Source organism: Hyla sarda, chromosome 13 (assembly GCF_029499605.1).
Source record: "Hyla sarda isolate aHylSar1 chromosome 13, aHylSar1.hap1, whole genome shotgun sequence".
Classification (NCBI taxonomy): domain Eukaryota; kingdom Metazoa; phylum Chordata; class Amphibia; order Anura; family Hylidae; genus Hyla; species Hyla sarda.
The window spans coordinates 22,589,455-22,612,440 of record NC_079201.1 but is presented as its reverse complement, the minus strand read 5'-3'; the positions used below and the strand labels follow the sequence as shown (position 1 = coordinate 22,612,440).

General features: G+C 45.4%; 1 protein-coding gene across 9 annotated transcripts in view; it reads right to left on the bottom strand.

Annotated features, from left to right (window-relative positions):
* Window positions 1-22,986, bottom strand: part of AFMID (arylformamidase) — a 47,895-nt gene that overhangs the window by 17,918 nt on the left and 6,991 nt on the right. The window contains exons 1-7 of one of the 9 annotated variants that reach the window (XM_056549829.1): window positions 22,735-22,965; window positions 11,408-11,552; window positions 8,053-8,143; window positions 7,878-7,982; window positions 5,719-5,767; window positions 2,986-3,071; window positions 1,539-1,611 (exon numbers count right to left, since the gene is read on the bottom strand). In XM_056549829.1, the coding sequence (XP_056405804.1) occupies window positions 1,539-1,611; window positions 2,986-3,071; window positions 5,719-5,767; window positions 7,878-7,982; window positions 8,053-8,143; window positions 11,408-11,440 (437 nt within the window). In that variant the 5' untranslated portion in view covers window positions 11,441-11,552; window positions 22,735-22,965. Of the gene's footprint in view, window positions 1-1,538; window positions 1,612-2,985; window positions 3,072-5,718; window positions 5,768-7,877; window positions 7,983-8,052; window positions 8,144-8,728; window positions 8,756-8,792; window positions 8,803-11,407; window positions 11,553-11,751; window positions 11,770-22,734; window positions 22,966-22,986 lie in introns of those variants that run through there. The other 8 variants (XM_056549828.1, XM_056549830.1, XM_056549831.1 and 5 more) reach the window with 8 other exon arrangements.

Here is a 22,986-nt window from a genome sequence, read left to right as displayed (position 1 = left end):
CAAAAAATTTTTTTGCGCAAGTAATAAATTCAATGCACCAACCAGTGCATCTGCTAACCACACCTGTCTGGAAATGCACGAGAAAAATGACAAAGCCAGGACAGACAACATAAAAATAGGGCAAAATTAAATGATCATTTCGGTGCAAGTCAAAACCCCCCCAAAGTGTTCAATTGCAGTGGCGTAGCATTCAACTTCTGCAATAAAAGAAGCTACAGCGCCACCCTGTGTCAAAGCTGAGTTAGGGTGCAAGCACACCACGTTTTCATTGTACAGGTGCCGGATCCGACTGGGGGAGGGGAAAATCGTGCGCTCCCGTACCCCAGCCGGATCGGCGCTGAAATCCATTGACTTTAATGAGCCGACCGGAGTCACCGTTTTACTTCAGTAGGCTCATTTTTGACCCGTATCTGTTTTTTTTTTACCAGACCTCAAAACGTAGTATACAGTGACCCCCCGACCTACGATGGCTGCGACATACAATCATTTCAACATACGATGCTTTTGTATGTCGGAGCCATCGCATAAACGGCTATCCGGCAGCGCAGACTGCTTCAGCTGCCACCGGATAGCCATTTACGGTGCCCCGTGTGGTCCGCTGACGATCACTTACCTGTCCTCGGGGCTCCGGTGCGTCCTCTTCGGGATCCCTGCATCGTCGGCGCTCTTCGCTGCGCACGCCGTCCTGTCATCCAATAGGAGCGGCGTGCGTAGTGACGTGATGGCGGCGACGGAGAGCGAGGATGCCGGGGAAGCAGAGGCCTTGCCGGAGCGTCGGGGACACCACGGGGACACGGAGACAGCGATGGAGGGCGACATCCAGGGCAGTGGTGACGGTCCGGAGTGGCGGGGACAGGTGAGTACAACTTCCTATACTAGTGGTCTTCAACCTGCGGACCTCCAGATGTTGCAAAACTACAACTCCCAGCATGCCCGGACAGCCAACGGCTGTCCGGGCATGCTGAGTGTTGTAGTTTTGCAACATCTGGAGATCCGCAGGTTGTAGACCACTGTCCTATACTTTACATTGCACGGATCCCTCAACATACGATGGTTTCAACAAACGATGGTCCATTTGGAACGGATTACCATCGCATGTTGAGGGACCACTGTACTACGGGAGCGCACGGTTTTCCCCTCCCCCAGCCGGATCCAGCACCTGTACAGGGAAAACGTGGTGTATATGCACCCTTATATAGGCCCAAAAATCCTAGAATACTAGATGTTACAAAACAACTTCCAGCACTCAACTGGTTGGATAATTACAATGTAAACCAGCCTTTGCCTGCCCAGGCATGCTGGGAGTTGTAGTTTTGCAACAGCTGGAGACACTTGAGAAACACTGATGTAAATAGTTAGACATGGGGCATTCTAATATCGTCACAAAAATTAATATATTAATCTATGTCACTGCAACATGTGTCACAATATGAACCTACATCAGGTCAAAGCCTGTGTAACTCAGGTCTGACACAGGGTGGCGCTGAAGCTTCTTTAATTGCAGAAGTTGAATGCTATGCCAGTGAATGTAGACTTACGTATTCTGTGGGTGAAGCCTAAGAACTGCGGCAATGCTGCATCTGACCTGTGCTAGGATGGTATCCATGTCACCTGAAAGGATTAACAGGTCACATTACTATCCATGCTTCAAAGAGAGAGAGAGACAGAGCAATAGATACACTATATGGGGAAAAGTATTAGGCCCCGGCTCTCAATCACTGAATTTAGGTGTTTTATTCAGTCCCATTGCCACTGGTGTATAGTATCCAGCATGCCGCTCGGGACAGCCGCCACACCGGACCCCGGGTGAGCCTCCCCACACCCCCCACCGCCGATCACCCCCTTTTCCCTCCCCCGTGATCACAGGACAGGTGATTGTTTGGCCGACTGATCACCCCATTCGTGAGTTGGCACCGGTGCCACCTCACTCCTGCTGGGCAAGGGTGATTGGTGCCGACTCAGACTGCACCTATCACCCTTTTCACCGGTGACCCGATTGACCCGGAATCGCCTTAAATCGCCGATCTGAATTGATGGGGTATGCACTGGGTGCCTGCTGAATGATTAAAGCAGGAATCCCAGTCCGGTCCCCTTAAGTACCATGACATCAGGGCGTACCTGTACGCCCTTGGTCCTTAAGTGGTTAATAGATCTGCACGCAGTAATACTAAATATGTTTATTAACTTCTTTACATTTTTTATTTGTAAAGTAAGCGAAGGGAGTGATTATACATTTTTTATTTTAATTATTTTTTTTATTATTTTTTTTCTTTTACACTTTTTAAGCCCTCACACAGATTTTTGATTACAGTTCAGTGCTATGCATATGCATAGCACTGAGCAGTACAATGCCAGATGGTAGACACACAAGAAGATTCCCTGAGTGGCTGGGAGGAGGGCTCCGGCTGCCATTTTGACTCGGCTGACTCTTCCCCAGGAGGTCAGCGGACTCATCCCCAAGAGGTCACCGTTCTCATCCCCAGGAGGTCAGCAGACTCATCCCCAGGAGGTCAGCAGACTCATCCCCAGGAGGTCAGCAGACTCATCCCCAGGAGGTCAGCGGATTCATCCCCAGGAGGTCAGAGGACTCATCCCCAGGAGGTCAGCGGACTCATCCCCAGGAGGTCAGCAGACTCATCCCCAGGAGGCCAGCGGACTCATCCCCAGGAGGTCAGCGGACTCATCCCCAGGAGGTCAGCGGACTCATCCCCAGGAGGTCAGCAGACTCATCCCCAGGAGGCCAGCGGACTCATCCCCAGGAGGTCAGCGGACTCATCCCCAGGAGGTCAGCGGACTCATCCCCAGGAGGTCAGCGGACTCATCCTCAGGAGCTCAGCGGACTCATCCTCAGGAGCTCAGCGGACTCATCCCCAGGAGGTCAGCTGACTCATCCCCAGGAGGTCTGATGAGTCTTATTTAGCCTACAACTGCTTTAGGCGTCGTGATAAGTATTGCTATAGATATAAGATAGATAGATAATCTCACCTTTTGGAGCAATATCATAATCCATCACCATGACCGCAATCCCATGAGACACTAGCGGAGAAGCCATGAATCCCGACTCCTCTTTGCTGTAAGACATTGACCATAGTTATATGACCCTGTACCCACCAGCTGGGTTCTCACATTGCTTTTTCTTGCTGTTCTGTTCAGAAATGCAGAATAAAAGCATGTGACAGCTTGTGTTACCGCAACTCCTGTCCTTTCACATTGCAGTTCTGTACAGCACAGATTTTACGGGTGAAATGCATTTTTTTTATTACCACAAACTCTTCCCTGTCAATAACTGCGTCACAAAACTGCACCAATTCATGGTAAAAACACAAGCATTTTTTTTACGAGATTTTTTTCCTGCATTTTAAAACATTTCAAAACAGCAAAGAAACTGCAGAAGAATCTTTGTGAGAAGCGGCCCTTATCCTTGCTGTCCTGTTCCTAACCTGTGGTCTGCTATATGCTACTTCAGACTGTGTCCGACATCTCATGAACACAGATGGAGCATTTCTCACAGAGATGATCAGGTCACAGGTTCTCCTTATCTCACACTACAGTGCAAAATACCTCATACCAGCCTAACAATCGCAGGGTCTCGAGTAGCATAGAGTACTTCAGGAGAAACACGCTAAGTGATATGTCCACTTGTAATTAGAGTATTAAAGGGGTATTCCGGGCAAAAACATTTTATCCCCTATCCAAATGATAGGGGATAAGATGTCTGATCGCGGGGGGCCCGCTGCTGAGACCCCCCGCAATCTCCCTGCAGCACTGCATTCTATGCAGGTGCTGAATCTCCAGTTTCGGAAACTTCCGGGACTGGGGATGTGACGTCACGCCACACCCCCTCCATTCATGTCTATGTGAGGGGGCGTGACTCTGTGGAGCTTTCACTTTCTGTTTAGCTGTCAATCCAGCTCAGTGCAGAGACACACTTCCTGAGTTTGGTCTCCTGCCAGGCCGGGAAGAGACCAAGCTCACTGTATTAATTGTGGAAGGGAACAGAACAGAGCCACCTAGTGGCAGTTTTTTATGTTACATTTTAAACATATTTAAGTTAATAATTTTAAAAGCAAGTGAATGGGAAAGTGTCTGCTAATTACACAAAGAACACTATATTAAAAGTTTTGTTTGGTGACAGGTACTCTTTAAGGGTTTAAGCGGAGCAATGTGCTGATCTTGTTGTTGTTCATTTATTAAAAGTAGCAGGGTCCTATGCTGTAATGACTGGAAGATCAGAGGACTGCAGCCACATATCATATTAGGATGGCAGACACATTCCCCTTCCTGGTCTTAAAGGGGTATTCCAGGAAAAAAAATTTTTTTTTAAACTGGCTCCAGAAACTTAAACAGATTTGTAAGTTACTTCTATAAAAAAAAAAAATCTTAATCCTTCCAGTAGTTATCAGCTGCTGAAGTTGAGTTGTTCTTTTCTGTCTGACAACCGTGCTCTCTGCTGACATCTCTGTCCATGTCAGGAACTGTCCAGAGTAGGAGCAAATCCCCATAGCAAACCTCTAATGCTTCGGACAGTTCCTGAGACAAGCAGAGGTGTCAGCAGAGAGCACTGTTGTCAGAAAGAAAAGAACAACTCAACTTCAGCAGCTGATAGCTACTGGAAGGATTAAGATTTTTTTAATAGAAGTATTTTACAAATCTGTTTAACTTTCTGGAGCCAGTTGATATATATAAAAGTTTGTTTCCCTTTAACGGTTTGTCAATAGTGACCTGTGGGTATAGACTTATGGTTCTTCTCACACTAATGAGCATATTACTCCACTGGTTGCGGCATTATTGTGAAAATTAATTCATAATATAAAATTAATAATTTATTATTAATAATAATAATTACAATAATAATGAAAATGATTAATAGCAATATGCAAATAATTAATGGCCCAATGGGCAGACATAAAAAAAGCTTACATGGACATCAGTGAGAGAAGCCTATACCAGAATGTTTCTGTGGACTAAGCTGCTGTCAGTTTACCTTTATTGGGGTCTACCATGTAGGAACCTCATCCCCTATCCATAGGATAGTCTGATCTGTGGGGTTCCAGCCATTGGGCCAGGGCTCAAGTCCTGTAGAAACTCATGGGAACCGAGTTCCTGCAATTTTTCCACAGCAGGAACGCAGTTCCCATTAGCAGGAGTCCTGCAGGACTAGCCTTTAAAAGGTTACTCCGCCCCTAGACATGTTATCCCCTATCCATAGGATAGGGGATAAGATGTCTGATCGCGGGGGTCTCAGCTGCGGCACCCCAGACATCCGATGCATGGAGCTAACTTCGCTCCGTGCTGGATGACTGGTGATGCAGGGCAGAGGCTCGTGACGTCACAGTAATGCCGCTCAATGCAAGTCTATGGGAGGGGGCGTGACGGCCGTCACGCCTCCTCCCATAGACTTGCATTGAGGGTCCGTGACCATGAGTCATGAGCCTTTGTCGCTGCACCCAACGCTCTAAACGAACACCGGGAGCAGAAGAGAACGTGGGGGTCCCCAGCGACGGGACCCCCGGGGTCAGACATCTTATCCCCTATCCTTCGATAGGGGATAACTTGTCTAAAACCCCTTTAAGTGGAAATCTAATGTGAGTTCCCAAACTTTTTTTCCCTCGTTTGAATGGAGCAGCAGTCAGACAAGTGTACTACAGCTCCATTGAACTCCATGTGTTGGACAACAATATCCGAGCAGGGGTCCCAGCTCCCCTTATAGGTCTTTACCTCAGAAACTGCCAGTATCCTCCATGGATGTAAACCAGTATGGGGAAATCTGTAACGGAAACAATTGAGTAAATTACTAGCTAGATTGTGCTGCAGAAATAATGCACCTGATGACTTAAAGGGAACCAATGGGCAAAGTGATGTAATGATTTATACCATTTTGGGGGGCATTTATTAATGTTACCTGTATGATGCCATTTTTTATGACAGAATTTGTTGAGCCTATTTAGCTGTCCTGCATCAAACTTACTATAAAGGTGCATGGTCTTAATAAATATTGCAGCTTTTGGTTTTAACCTTCTGATTTCACCTCAACATGGAATGAATTTGTGGCTTGTTTAAGGACGATGCCCCTTTTTATGTGCCCTTTTGCCAAAAGGTGCAAATAATAAATATCGTCCACCGCTTCAGAGAGTGCCCACAACTGGATCTCACGGTCAGTTTTAAAAAAGGGCATATATATATATATATATATATATATATATATATAAAAAGGCGCAACAAAAAGGCGCATTAACACACTGAGCCCAAAGATACAGGTTTTTGCTGTAGTAAATGTCCCCCTCTTTGTATGAGCATCCTGTCATGTCGGACCACCAACTGGACTCTTCAAGTGCAGTGTGATAAGTGCGCAAGGCCTACTTGATTTGGGACTAAAGGTGGCTTAAAGGGGTACTCCGGCCCTAAGACATCTTATCCCCTATCCAAAGGTCCCGCCACTGGGGACTCCCGCAATCTTGCATGCAGCACCCACCTGTGAGCACTGCTCCGTCACGACTCCACCCCTGTGTGACGTCACGCCCCGCCCCCTCAGTGCAAGTTTATGGGAGGGGGCGTGATGGCCGTCACGCCCCTTCCCATAGACTTGCATTGAGGGGGCGGGGCGTGATGTCACACGGGGCCGGAGTAGTGACGTCACGATACTCCGTCCCCGTGGTCGGGAGGCATGGAGCCTTGGAGCCTCCAGCACTTCCTGCAGTGCTCACAGGTTGGTGCTGCATGCTAGATTGCGGGGTCCCCAGCGGCGGGACCTTTGGATAGGGGATAAGATGTCTTAGGGCCAGAGTACCCCTTTAACCAGCTGACTGTCCAAGGGTGGGTTCACACCACGTTTTTGCAATACAGTTTTTTTTATCAGGTTTTTGATAAAAAAAAAACGGATTCCTCAAAACCTGACTGAACTGTATCAAAACGTGTGTACAAAGTTTTATCTGTATTAGGTTTGAAAAATGATGTCCAGTTGCATCCGTTTTTTACTTTTCACTCCATTATGAATAAAGTTTCACTTGTTTGATTAAAATTCCAAGAAAAAAAAACTGTGCAAAGTCAAAAACCGTATGGTGCAAACTGGATGGAACTGTACGCACATACGGTTCTGTACAGTTCCCATTGACTCCCATGTTAAAAAAAAAGGTATACGGTTTAATACGGTTTTTCACCCGGACAAAAAAACGTGGTAGGCCACGGTTTTCTGTCCCGAAAAAATAAAAAGTTAAAAACCGCGTGGTTTGAAAAACGGAGACAACCGTATACATTATGGTGCATACGGTTTTGAATGGAAAGTCTATGGCCACGTTTGCTGTATGGTTGCATACGTTTTTTTAAACGTATCCAAAAACTGTATAGAAAAATCGTGGTGTGAACCCACCCTAATGCAGTTTTCCAAGCAGTATGTCTCAAGCTGTTGCAAAACTACAACTCCCAGCATGCCCTGACAGCCAAAGGCTAGCAAGCTGATTGTCTAATGCAGTGTTTTACAAACAGTGTGTCTCCAGCTGTTGCAAAGCTACAACTCCAGCCAAAGGCTGTCCGGGCATGCTGGGAGTTGTAGTTTTGCAACATGTGGAGATACACTGTTTGGAAAACCTGGTCTAATGTGTATGGGGTTACTGACTCTCCTGCTACATATGATGTAAAGGGAGGGAAGGGTTGGACATGCTGAAGATTAATGCCTTATCCTTTAGATAAGGAATAAGTCACCAGGGGAGGTGTCTGGGCATGGCCTTCTCTTCTCTCCCCACTGAGCCCAGCCTGGTTGCTGAGGTGGACTGAGGACCACTCTTACTGTATATACTGTAGAGGGCATTGTTGATGGTGGGTTTGATAACTTTTTCTCAAGCCCCTTCTCCTCTTTGTAGGTAAATGAATATGACTCGTACTTGTTGGTTCTCCTTCGGGTAGATACAGGTCCATCTTCTCACTGTCACGGTCGCCATATTGGATGTTCAGTGCAGTCCGGGTCACAGCCCGAGATTTTCTTGTACCTGGGATAGGAAGAGTAGTCAGGACATGATATGTATGACCAGAAACATTATACTTGTCTCATACTGGTACCTTCTGTAGTTTCTCTAACGTGCGCCTCTATGACGGCATCTTTGTCCATACGATGAGACCAATGACTTGGTGAGTACTGATGATCCAGCTCCTAAAAATACAAAGGTAAAAGTCAGGGACATTAAAAAAAAATAGGTCTGAAATACTCTGCTCTGTAGAGAGACCCTGCTTCTTCCACTATGTAACCCTTGACCTCTGTTCCTCACATGAAGCTCTTGTGGTGGCCCAGTACGGGAGCTGTTACCCCGTACCCTTGCTGCCCTGTCAGGCGGCCTTCTTTCAGTGTCCCCTGGGCCCCCCTTGCACTTGTCCCCCCCATGTACATATGTTTACAATGTATTATACTGTGTAATGTGTGAAGAAAGCGTTGTCACTTTAAGACTGTTTACCATGTGAGTTGTCATGTGATTGTTACCCAGGAGGTATCAGTGACCAGGTGACTTAAGGGTGACCAATGGGACCCCACCAGAGTCTCCCCCATATTAGCCCTGGGTGGAGCCTCTGCTCTCTCTCTTGTTGCTGAGGTCCAGTGCAGTCGAGTCTAGGAGTCTGTCTGGAGTCATAGGAGCCTCAAGTCAAGTCTGAAGCCACAAGCTACAAGTCTACAAGTAAGATAAAGTCACAGCATTACCTAATAGAAAAAGACAAAAAAGAGGGACCGCACCTCGTGTATTACCCAAGACACTAGGGTGGAATGAGGGGGTGGCTGGATCCCACCAGCCTTGCGGATGGCCACTCACCTTACTGAAGATTTTCTGCGCTTATCACCCTTAAATAGGGGTATGATGGTGGTGGTAGTGATGGAAGTGAACTGCAAAGCCCAAAAGGTCACAGGGATGGAGAATCCAGTCCTGTTGACTGTAGTGGATACAGGAAATTGCCAATCTGAGGAAGGAGGGTGCCAACTCCGAAACGCGTCATTGGTGTTCTCAATAAACATAGTACCTCAAGGTACTTTAATGCTACTTTTGGATCTAGAACTTATTTTTAATGGAAACCTGAACAGCGCCCAATTGTCCCATTCTACTACAAGTCCCAGCAAGCCCTTAAAGTCTCTGAAGTCACTGGTCACCTCCTTTGGCCCTGGCTACACTGTATAGACTTTACCATTTGTCACTCAGTAAATCTACTGTTGTCTGTAACTTGGCGTCAGAGTCATTATTTGCCCCCGTGCCTAGCCCAGGATCCAGCGGTATACCTTCGGGTGGTATTGAGGATAAACCCTGCCCTGGCGTCACGAATACAAGGGATTAATGCCATCTGTCCCTAGGGTATTCTATCTGTCCTGCATCTCACACCCCATACGACACTCTGTCCTCACTGTGATCACATGAGGTGAAGGTCACACTGTTCCTCATATGATCAGCACACGGCTCTTCTTAAAAATTCTGTACTGCGGAGGACCCTGGTCCTTCCACTATGCAATCCCTCTAGTCTCTATTCTGCTCATGACAGTATGACTTGTGCCCCTTACATATTGCCCTACAATCTCTTGAGCGGCCATGGCATTGCTGCCCACAAGATTCTTACGAAATACTCTGTCTGGCTTCCTCTTCCTTTATTTTGGCGCTCCTCTATTGCTTCATTACCTCATTGTGAGAGTTCACAGAACACTGTCTTTTCCTGAAATACTCAGTGCTGCTGTGACAGTTTTATATGCTGTGAAATAATGGCTGCCAATAACTGCAAATGCTTAAAAGGGTATGCCAGGAAAAAACTTTTATATATATATATATATATATATATATATATATATATATATATATATTAACTGGCTCCAGAAAGTTAAAAAGGTTTGTAAATGACTTCTATTAAAAAATCTTAATCCTTTCAATAATTGTCAGCTGCTGAAGTTGAGTTGTTGTTGTTTTCTGTCTGGCAACAGTGCTCTCTGCTGACATCTCTGCTTGTCTCGGGAACTGCACAGAGTAGTAGAGGTTTGCTATGGGGATTTGCTTCTAAACTGGGCGGTTCCCGAGACAGGTGTCATCAGAGTGCACTTAGACAGAAAAGAACAACTCAACTTCAGCAGCTCATAAGTACTGAAAGGAGTAAGATTTTTAATAGAAGTAATTTACAAATCTGTTTAACTTTCTGGAGCCAGTTGATATATGAAAAAAAAGGTTTTTCTTGGATAACCCCTTTAATCCTCTTATAGGTTTAGTCCCCACAGTAGGGCTGGGTGGTATACCGGTTCAAAGCGCATACCAAAATTTTTGGGCTGCACGATATGAATTTTAACCCATTTAACTGCAATACCGATTTGGCCCCTCCCCCTCAGGAATGAATGAATTATCAGCCCAGCGCTGTGCTGTCCCCTAATCATACTAATCATATGTGACCCGCGAGCGCTGTTCTGCCCCCCCCCCGATTAATTATCAGCGCTGTCCCTATCGGGGTAAATACTCACATGTCACCCGCAAGCACTGCCCTCCTCTTCCTCCTGTTAGTTGCGGCCGCCAGCGCTGACACTCTATGCCAGTGGTCTTCAACCTGCGGACCTCCAGATGTTGCAAAACTACAACTCCCAGCATGCCCGGACAGCCAACGGCTGTCCGGGCATGCTGGGAGTTGTAGTTTTGCAATATCTGGAGGTCCGCAGGTTGAAGACCACTGCTCTATAGTGTGTGGTATCCCTATGCCCGGGCTGCAAAAAATAAACAAAATAAACTTTAACTCACCTCCCGTTGGTCCGGTCCCGGCCTCACCTGCTTCTTGGGGACGGGAACGTCAGCCTATCACCGGCCGCAGCGATGTTCCACCTCGGCCAGTGATAGAAGCCGGCCAGAGCTCCTTACATGACAGTGGGCTCAGCCTATCACCGTCCGAGGCGGAACATCGCTGCGGCCGGTGATAGGCTGACAGCTGTCCGACGTTCCCGTCCCCAGCGTAAGGCCGACGCAGGAACATGTTTTAAAGTTTATTTTGTTTACCTTTTGCAGCCCGGGCATAGGGATAGAGTGTCAGCGCCGGCGGCCGCAACAAACAGGACGAGGAGGGCAGCACTTGCGGGTGATATGTGAGTATTAACCCAGATGGGGGCAGCGCTGGGCTGATAATTGATTTGGGGGTAGGGGGGAGGATATTTTTCCCATTTTGCCCTCTGGTGTTGGCCACAAACTGAGAAAAAAAACAACTAAAAATCCAGTTGAAATAATAGTATAATTGGTCAGGTAAGTAAGATAATGACAGTCGGCCTGGATGTCTCTCTGGGTACTTTGCCCTTTGGTTATCTGTCAGGGGGCTGTAAAGATCTGGATAACCTGTATGAGCTCTGCCGGTATATATAATATACATGATTTTATGTCAGTATACAGTATCGGTAACAATGCACAGATATGAGCTCTGTCCTCACCTCTTTCCCCAGCTGGCTCCAGCTCTCCTCCATTCTACTCAGTGGGACTCTGAACGGTGACAGGAGGGGTCACAATAGGAGGGTTCACAGGTCAAACCTGCTCCCTCCCTGGGTCTGTGTCCTATCAACTGCAACGCATAGGTCTCTGTATGCAAACAAATGCTTACTCATAATTTTTCTTCTATTTGTTCCTCAGAGGGCTGGTTCATAGACAGAGCTGCACTCACAATTCTGCTGGTGGGGTCACTGTGTACATACATTACATTACTGATCCTGAGTTATGTCCTGTATTATCCTCAAGAGCTGTACTCACTATTCTGCTGGTGGGGTCACTGTGTACATACATTACATTACTGATCCTGAGTTATATCCTTTATTATCCTCCAGAGCTGTACTCACTATTCTGCTGGTGAGGTCACTGTGTACATACATTACATCACTTATCCTGTACTGATCCTGAGTTATATCCTGTATTATACTCCAGAGCTGTACTCACTATTCTGCTGGTGAGGTCACTGTGTACATACATTACATCACTTATCCTGTACTGATCCCGAGTTATATCCTGTGTTATATTCCAGAGCTGTACTCACTATTCTGCTGGTGGGATCACTGTGTACATACATTACATTACTTATCCTGTACTGATCCTGAGTTATATCCTGTATTATACTCCAGAGCTGCACTCACTATTCTGCTGGTGAGGTCACTGTGTACATACATTACATTACTTATCCTGTACTGATCCTGAGTTATATCCTGTATTATACTCCAGAGCTGCACTCACAATTCTGCTGGTGGGGTCACTGTGTACATACATTACATTACTTATCCTGTACTGATCCTGAGGTATATCCTGTATTATCCTCCAGAGCTGTACTCACTGTTCTGCTGGTGGGATCACTGTGTACATACATTACATTACTTCTCCTGTACTGATCCTGAGTTATATCCTGTATTATACTCCAAAGCTGTACTCACTATTCTGCTGGTGGGGTCACTGTGTACATACATTACATTACTTATCCTGTACTGATCCTGAGTTATATCCTGTATTATACTCCAGAGCTGTACTCACTATTCTGCTGGTGAGGTCACTGTGTACATACATTACATTACTTATCCTGTACTGATCCTAAGTTATATCTTGTATTATACTCCAGAGCTGTACTCACTATTCTGCTGGTGAGGTCACTGTGTACATACATTACATTACTTATCCTGTACTGATCCTGAGTTATATCCTGTATTATACCCCAGAGCTGTACTCACTATTCTGCTGGTGAGGTCACTTTGTACATACATTACATTACTTATCCTGTACTGATCCTGAGTCATACCCTGTATTAAACTCCACAGCTGTACTCACTATTCTGCTGGTGAGGTCACTGTGTACATACATTACATTACTTATCCTGTACTGATCCTGAGTTATATCCTGTATTATACTCCAGAGCTGTACTCACTATTCTGCTGGTGAGGTCACTGTGTACATACATTACATTACTTATCCTGTACTGATCCTGAGTCATATCCTGTATTATACTCCAGAGCTGTACTCACTATTCTGCTGGTGAGGTCACTGTGTACATACATTACTTATCCTGTACTGATCCTGAGTTATATCCTGTATTATACCCCAGAGCTGTACTCACTATTCTGCTGGTGAGGTCACTGTGTACATACATTACATCACTTATCCTGTACTGATCCTGAGTTATATCCTGTATTATACTCCAGAGCTGTACTCACTATTCTGTTGGTGAGGTCACTGTGTACATACATTACATTACTTATCCCATACTGATCCTGTGTTATATCCTGTATTATACTCCAGAGCTGTACTCACTATTCTGCTGGTGAGGTCACTGTGTACATACATTACATTACTTATCCTGTACTGATCCTGAGTTATATCCTGTATTAAACTCCAGAGCTGTACTCACTATTCTGCTGGTGAGGTCACTGTGTACATACATTACATTACTTATCATGTACTGATCCTGAGTTATATCCTGTATTATACCCCAGAGCTGTACTCACTATTCTGCTGGTGAGGTCACTTTGTACATACATTACATTACTTATCCTGTACTGATCCTGAGTCATATCCTGTATTATACTCCACAGCTGTACTCACTATTCTGCTGGTGAGGTCACTGTGTACATACATTACATTACTTATCCTGTACTGATCCTGAGTTATATCCTGTATTATACTCCAGAGCTGTACTCACTATTCTGCTGGTGAGGTCACTGTGTACATACATTACATTACTTATCCTGTACTGATCCTGAGTCATATCCTGTATTATACTCCAGAGCTGTACTCAATATTCTGCTGGTGAGGTCACTGTGTACATACATTACATTACTTATCCTGTACTGATCCTGAGTTATATCCTGTATTATACCCCAGAGCTGTACTCACTATTCTGCTGGTGAGGTCACTTTGTACATACATTACATTACTTATCCTGTACTGATCCTGAGTTATATCCTGTATTATACCCCAGAGCTGTACTCACTATTCTGCTGGTGAGGTCACTGTGTACATACATTACATTACTTATCCTGTACTGATCCTGAGTTATATCCTGTATTATACCCCAGAGCTGTACTCACTATTCTGCTGGTGAGGTCACTTTGTACATACATTACATTACTTATCCTGTACTGATCCTGAATCATACCCTGTATTAAACTCCACAGCTGTACTCACTATTCTGCTGGTGAGGTCACTGTGTACATACATTACATTACTTATCCTGTACTGATCCTGAGTTATATCCTGTATTATACTCAAGAACTGTACTCACTATTCTGCTGGTGAGGTCACTGTGTATATACATTACATTACTTATCCCGTACTGATCCTGAGTTATATCCTGTATTATACTCCAGAGCTGTACTCACTATTCTGCTGGTGAGGTCACTGTGTACATACATTACTTATCCTGTACTGATCCTGAGTTATATCCTGTATTATACCCCAGAGCTGTACTCACTATTCTGCTGGTGAGGTCACTGTGTACATACATTACATCACTTATCCTGTACTGATCCTGAGTTATATCCTGTATTATACTCCAGAGCTGTACTCACTATTCTGTTGGTGAGGTCACTGTGTACATACATTACATTACTTATCCCATACTGATCCTGTGTTATATCCTGTATTAAACTCCAGAGCTGTACTCACTATTCTGCTGGTGAGGTCACTGTGTACATACATTACATTACTTATCATGTACTGATCCTGAGTTATATCCTGTATTATACCCCAGAGCTGTACTCACTATTCTGCTGGTGAGGTCACTTTGTACATACATTACATTACTTATCCTGTACTGATCCTGAGTCATATCCTGTATTATACTCCAGAGCTGTACTCACTATTCTGCTGGTGAGGTCACTGTGTACATACATTACATTACTTATCCTGTACTGATCCTGAGTCATATCCTGTATTATACTCCAGAGCTGTACTCAATATTCTGCTGGTGAGGTCACTGTGTACATACATTACATTACTTATCCTGTACTGATCCTGAGTTATATCCTGTATTATACCCCAGAGCTGTACTCACTATTCTGCTGGTGAGGTCACTTTGTACATACATTACATTACTTATCCTGTACTGATCCTGAGTTATATCCTGTATTATACTCCAAAGCTGTACTCACTATTCTGCTGGTGGGATCACTGTGTACATACATTACATTACTTATCCTGTACTGATCCTGAGTTATATCCTGTATTATACTCCAGAGCTGTACTCACTATTCTGCTGGTGAGGTCACTGTGTACATACATTACATTACTGATCCTGAGTTATATCCTGTATTATCCTCCAGAGCTGTACTCACTATTCTGCTGGTGGGGTCACTGTGTACATACATTACATTACTTATCCTGTACTGATCCTGAGTTATATCCTGTATTATACTCAAGAACTGTACTCACTATTCTGCTGGTGAGGTCACTGTGTATATACATTACATTACTTATCCCGTACTGATCCTGAGTTATATCCTGTATTATACTCCAGAGGTGTACTCACTATTCTGCTGGTGAGGTCACTGTGTACATACATTACATTACTTATCCTGTACTGATCCTGAGTCATATCCTGTATTATACTCCAGAGCTGTACTCACTATTCTGTTGGTGAGGTCACTGTGTACATACATTACATTACTTATCCTATACTGATCCTGTGTTATATCCTGTATTATACTCCAGAGCTGTACTCACTATTCTGCTGGTGAGGTCACTGTGTACATACATTACATTACTTATCCTGTACTGATCCTGAGTTATATCCTGTATTAAACTCCAGAGCTGTACTCACTATTCTGCTGGTGAGGTCACTGTGTACATACATTACTTATCATGTACTGATCCTGAGTTATATCCTGTATTATACCCCAGAGCTGTACTCACTATTCTGCTGGTGAGGTCACTTTGTACATACATTACATTACTTATCCTGTACTGATCCTGAGTCATATCCTGTATTATACTCCACAGCTGTACTCACTATTCTGCTGGTGAGGTCACTGTGTACATACATTACATTACTTATCCTGTACTGATCCTGAGTTATATCCTGTATTATACTCCAGAGCTGTACTCACTATTCTGCTGGTGAGGTCACTGTGTACATACATTACTTATCCTGTACTGATCCTGAGTCATATCCTGTATTATACTCCAGAGCTGTACTCAATATTCTGCTGGTGAGGTCACTGTGTACATACATTACATTACTTATCCTGTACTGATCCTGAGTTATATCCTGTATTATACCCCAGAGCTGTACTCACTATTCTGCTGGTGAGGTCACTTTGTACATACATTACATTACTTATCCTGTACTGATCCTGAGTTATATCCTGTATTATACTCCAAAGCTGTACTCACTATTCTGCTGGTGGGATCACTGTGTACATACATTACATTACTTATCCTGTACTGATCCTGAGTTATATCCTGTATTATACTCCAGAGCTGTACTCACTATTCTGCTGGTGAGGTCACTGTGTACATACATTACATTACTGATCCTGAGTTATATCCTGTATTATCCTCCAGAGCTGTACTCACTATTCTGCTGGTGGGGTCACTGTGTACATACATTACATTACTTATCCTGTACTGATCCTGAGTTATATCCTGTATTATACTCAAGAACTGTACTCACTATTCTGCTGGTGAGGTCACTGTGTATATACATTACATTACTTATCCCGTACTGATCCTGAGTTATATCCTGTATTATACTCCAGAGGTGTACTCACTATTCTGCTGGTGAGGTCACTGTGTATATACATTACATTACTTCTCCAGTACTGATCCTGAGTTATATATCAGACAGGAGGCTCATATCTTATGCATTAATCTTTCTTTATTAATGCCCATAGCAGAAAACTATCTTTCTTTATATAATTTAAACAGAAAAAACTTTTCTTCTTTGAAAACGATGAAACAGACTACATATCCCAGCAGTCCTTGCAATCCTGATAGCCACTCCTATCCCAGTGACTCTATATAAAGGACTGCCTTAGTAACACTCCTCCTCTTTCTTTCTGCTCATGGCAGAGATAAGATAAGTATTACTTCAATTCATGTATAAATTCTTCTTAAATTCTTCTTAAATTGTTCATACCTGTGCAGTGTATTCAGAATTGTTTTGTGTTTACACTTAACAATATCTTACTACTCTCTCTTTAAATATTTCATTCTCTCTTTTCCATTCATTCTCTTTTTCCTCTGGGCTTCTGCCCTTGTTATATCGTAGGGAGAAGAGAGCCGCTGTCCGCACGTTCGGGCGCTCTTCTCCTCCCTCCTAATCCTGTTTTTCTTTTCCCCTTTTGCCTCATACTCTTACCTTTAGACGCCATCTTGTGAGCGTCCTTTACCCTTCCCCCCCTTCTTTTTCTCCTTTCCCGCCGCGGCTCCGACTCGCGCGCGCGGTCAGGGAAGGGGGCGGGCCCTCCGTGAGGCGCGGTCATTTACTGACCAATCATTGGGTTTTCAGCCGTAACATCGCGAGATTACGGCTGAGAATACCCTAGTTCCGTACCTCCTCTTCACCGCATCGCCAGTCTGCTGCGAGCGGTGAGGAGAGCGGTACCTACAGATTGTATAGTGAGTTCAGCCTTGTTCTGTGCTGCCCTGAGAACTTAGTTTGCTCAGTGCAGTGCGCTTAATAATTACTTGGTTACTCTAGATTGTAGTACATTTACATTACTATAGCCCTAATTAGTACTATTATAGAATTATCATGGCAGAAGGAGCTAATACCTTACCCAGGGAGGTGACAGTGGATGATTTTCCATCTGATTCACCTCAGCTTCTCACAGCTGCTCAAATCCAAGACCTCATCAACAGGTCTGTGCAGGCTGCACTGTCCTCTACTGTTAACCCTTCCACCTCCCAGGTTACAGTGAGTAATGTTAAGAAAGGGAAAGTTCCTTTCAAACGCAGACACCTTACTGCGTATTCCGACTCCCCGGCAGGGGAAGTAGAATTGATGCATAAGACCGGACCCAACACGGCCGGTCAACCCAGCCTTCCTGAACAGAATCCTCAACGACCCTTGACTCACAAGGAGATACCACATAAACGCCTTAAGTCCCTTAGGCGAGCAAAGCCGAACTCCTTTAATGATACGTCTAATGACGAATCTTCAGAAGGATCCGAGGTGACAGTGACCACAGATTCTGATTCGGAGATTGAGGAAGCTGGGCTTATGTCTGACTTAAAAGAAGTCGACCCTGACTTGCCTTCTGAGGCCATCTTAGACTCCCTAGGGGAACCATTCTTCAACCCGGATGCAATATCGCATCCGCGGTCAGGTGACTGGGCACCCCTACCGCAAGTATCACAATATGTAGAATACTGGACAAGGAGGACCCTGGACAGGGTCAATAGGAACAAACTGAGGGCAGAATGCCCCAGGCCATTTGTCCCCAAAAAGGTGGCCCATACACCTGAAATTGATCCAGTACTGTTAAAGTACCTACTAAAGAATGGCAAGTATACCAAAAAAGGTATCGAGCGCTCATTTAAGGCGATACAAGATCGCATTTTAGACTTGTTGGGTCCTCTGACAAAAATATTAAATTTATCAGAACAAGCGGCTTCCACAGATGACCCCGTGGACTTGACCCAATTAAGAGGTTGGGCACAGAGGGCCATCTGCCTCCTGGGTTCGGCCAATACTACATGCTCTACTGAGCGACGCAGGTCGATATTAATGAGACTCGACCCCCAGTTGTCTCATTTGGCTGAGACTGAGCCGGGACCTTCAGCCGAAGGCCTCCTATTTGGAGAGGATTTGATCAAAAACATAAACAAATTCGTTAGTCTGTTCACCAGCCTTGACAAGGCTCAATCCTCTCTTAAAAAGCCTGGTACTGGGACTAAGGTTTTTCACAAGGCCGGCAGAGGTAGGGGTCGCTCTGCCGGCCGTAACAATTATTACAGAGCTTATTCCAGACCCCCCGCTCAACCTTACGCTACCGCTCAACAGCAATATCCAATCCCTGTGGCACAACCGGCCCCTTTCTTTCCCCCACGAGGACGCCCCTGGAGGGGACGCGGAGGCAGAGGATTCCCTAGATCTCGTCCGCCCACTGGTGAGTATGATGCCACATTACCACACACACATACCTGTGGGGGGCAGGCTGCAGTATTTTACCCACGTCTGGTCCACGATTACAGCAGACGCGTGGATACTGGCAGCGGTAACGGGTTATCACATAGATTTCCTCTCTCAACCGGTCATGAACATCAGACCGCACCCCATTCATTTTTCTCCTCCAAATGTACGCCTCATAGACTTGGAACTAGAAGAACTCATATCAAAACAGGCGGTAGTAGAAGTCGATCCCGGGTCACCCGGGTTCGTAAGCACTCTCTTCTTAGTCAAGAAGAAAGACGGAGGTTATCGGCCGGTGATAAACTTAAGACAGTTAAACCAACATGTGACGTATCGTCACTTCAAAATGGAGGGGATACACTTATTGCGAGACCTCCTGATCCCGGGAGATTGGATGGTCAAGATAGACCTAAAGGATGCATATCTAACAATTCCCATGCATCCTACCTCTCAGCAATTTCTAAGATTTCTATGGAGGGACAGAATGTGGCAATTTACTTGCCTACCCTTCGGTATTTCATCAGCTCCATGGTGCTTCACCAAGATAATGAAGCCCGTCGTAGCCGCATTGCGATGCAGAGGCGTACGCCTGATAATATATCTGGACGACTTACTAATAATGGCACGTTCCAGAGAGCAAGCCAGTCTGCACAAAATGTGGACAGTGACATTACTGGAGGACCTAGGTTTCCTCATCAACCACAAAAAGTCAGTACTCTCTCCAGGTCAGGAGATAGAGTTTTTGGGGTTCTTAGTGGACACCAGACAGGCGGTACTACGTTTACCCAAGTCCAAACTGGCCTTGATTCGCAAGGAAATCAGGGCAGTCTTGCGAAAAGGCCGAGTATCGTTGAGAGTGATCTCACGTATAGTCGGTCTGCTAGCGGCCTCCATTCAGGCCATTTTTCCGGCCCCGCTTCATTATCGGGCTCTGCAACGCCTCAAGACCCTACACTTACGGCAGGGTCTGCGTTATGCGGACGAGGTCACTCTTTGTCCAGAATCGGAGGAAGAGTTACGGTGGTGGCTTCGGCATGCCGTCGAATGGAACGGCAAGACGATCTTCAATTCCAGCCCAGACGTCGTTTTGGAGTCGGATGCGAGCCGACAGGGCTGGGGGGCCCGGTGTGGCCACTCCACCACAGGAGGGACATGGTCCGTCGAAGAATCTTCCCTCCATATCAATGCATTGGAACTCCTGGCGGCCTTTTTCGCCCTCAGGAGCTTCCTCTCTCAGAGATCCAACTGTTGCGTATTACTACGCATGGACAATGTGGCGGCGGTGCAATACATCAACCGCCTAGGGGGCACGAAATCCAAGCTGTTAGCGGACATCGCGTCCGAATTTTGGCATTTCTGCCTTTCTCGCAACATTATTCCGATAGCGGAGTATATTCCAGGTGTGTCCAACTCCGTGGCAGACTGGAATTCCCGATACCTTACAGATTCCAGCGACTGGACGCTGGAACGATCTGTGTTTCTAACGCTTCAGGGTCTCTGGGGTCCGTTCCACACGGATCTTTTCGCCTCACGCCTCAACCGACAGTTATTCCGCTTTTACAGCTGGAGGCCGGATCCAGAGGCAGTAGCAGTGGATGCATTTCGCCAGACTTGGCCGACAGGGACGCATTATGCGTTTCCCCCCTTTCCGCTGATCACCAGACTTCTCCTTCAAATAGTCAACCAGAAGGCGAGGGTTGTTCTGGTCACTCCTTGGTGGCCGACGCAACCGTGGTTCCCTCTGATTCTGGGGATCTCGATGGACTATCCCAGACTACTTCCCCACTTCCCACATCTTTTGACGAATCCAACCAAGGGTCAACACCCGTTGGTGCTGGAGGGCAAACTACCTCTCCTGGCGTGGTTGGTTTCGGGGTGCCAGACCCAAGTGGAGTCCTTTCACAATCGGCTAGAGATCTCCTCGCCTTGGTCTGGGCCCCAGGGACTAGATCGGCATATCGATCTGCCTGGGGATTGTGGGTTCGTTGGTGTGATCAACGACAAGTTAATCCCGTTCAGGCACCTGTTTCATTAGTAGTGAACTACCTGGCGGAATCATGTGAATCGGGAAAATCATATAGTTCCCTCAATGTATACAGGTCCGCCATCTCGGCATACCATTCTCCGGTGGACTCTTTGCCTGTAGGCAAACATCCTTTGGTGTGCCGTCTCCTACGCGGCGTAAAATTTAAACGTCCTCCGCGACCGCGTTATCAGACCACGTGGGACGTTGCTAAAGTGTTACAGATGTTTTCCTCGTGGGAAGACAATGATTTTCTTTCCTTGAAGGTTTTATCCTTCAAGCTCACGACTCTATTATGTCTGGTTTCCATTAAAAGGGTATCAGATGTGAGAGCCCTCGATATTTCAAGGCGACAATTTTCGCCAGAAGGAGTTAATTTCTCAGTGGTTCGTAGAACCAAAACCAGATTGCACTCGGTTTTCTACCCCTTTTTTCCGTCGCATCCACGACTTTGCGTCGTCCGATGCCTGCAGGCATACGAGAGGCGCACGGCACCTTTGCGTTCCCCCGACTATTTCCAATTACTTGTTTCATATGTCCAACCACACCATCCAGTCTCCTCGGCCACTCTGGCCAGATGGGTGAGATCAGTGATGGAAATGTCAGGGATTGACATTTCCCTTTTTGGCGCCCACTCTACTAGGGGAGCTATGGCCACTAAGGTGGTTACTTCAGGGGGTTCGCTGTCAGACCTTCTATTGGCAGCAGATTGGTCTTCAGAGTCGACCTTTCGTCAATTTTACTTTAGACCGGAGGATCATGTCTCTATGTCTGTCCTTTGACCTGAATCATTCTTAAATTTGATGTCTATTTTATGATGCAGCTTTGAACTTGCATAAGATATGAGCCTCCTGTCTGATATATAAATCGAGATTTTCCTAGCTTGTGACGGAAAATATTAGTTATATGAAGACAGGAGGCGAGTATCTTCCCTCCCGACCCACCCTGTTACGAGTTTTTCTTCTCTTTTCTACAGGGTATTGAACTACGGTGGAGAATTCCTGTTTGCGGATAATCTATTAGTTCCTGAGTCCCCGTTGGGACGAAGTTCGATTTCAAGACATCCCTGTTGGAGTGTCGTTTGTGGCAAGGTTCCACAAGCCCGTGTTATGGCTCCGGAGTCGGAAGGTGTTGGCCGGCTGGCCGAAGAATCGAGTTGCGGTACAGAGTTCTACATGGAGTTCGTGATTCTTAGGAGTCTGCACTTCGCTTCAAGAAAGAGGAGGAGTGTTACTAAGGCAGTCCTTTATATAGAGTCACTGGGATAGGAGTGGCTATCAGGATTGCAAGGACTGCTGGGATATGTAGTCTGTTTCATCGTTTTCAAAGAAGAAAAGTTTTTTCTGTTTGAATTATATAAAGAAAGATAGTTTTCTGCTATGGGCATTAATAAAGAAAGATTAATGCATAAGATACTCGCCTCCTGTCTTCATATAACTAATATTTTCCGTCACAAGCTAGGAAAATCTCGATTTATATCCTGTATTATACTCCAGAGCTGCACTCACTATTCTGCTGGTGAGGTCACTGTGTATATACATTACATTACTTATCCTGTACTGATCCTGAGTTATATCCTGTATTATACTCCAGAGCTGTACTCACTATTCTGCTGGTGAGGTCTCTGTACATACATTACATTACTTATCCTGTACTGATCCTGAGTTATATCCTGTATTATACTTCAGAGCTGCACTCACTATTCTGCAGATTTGTCGAAGATTCAGTCTGGTGACCTACTCATTGTTTCCTATAATCAGCAGTGATTAAATGAAGACCATTGGGTTTTTATATACAACTGTGGACACTTTGGGGGAGATTTATCAAAACCTGTCCAGAAAAAAGTTGCTGAGTTTCCCATAGCAACCAATCAGATCACTTCTTTC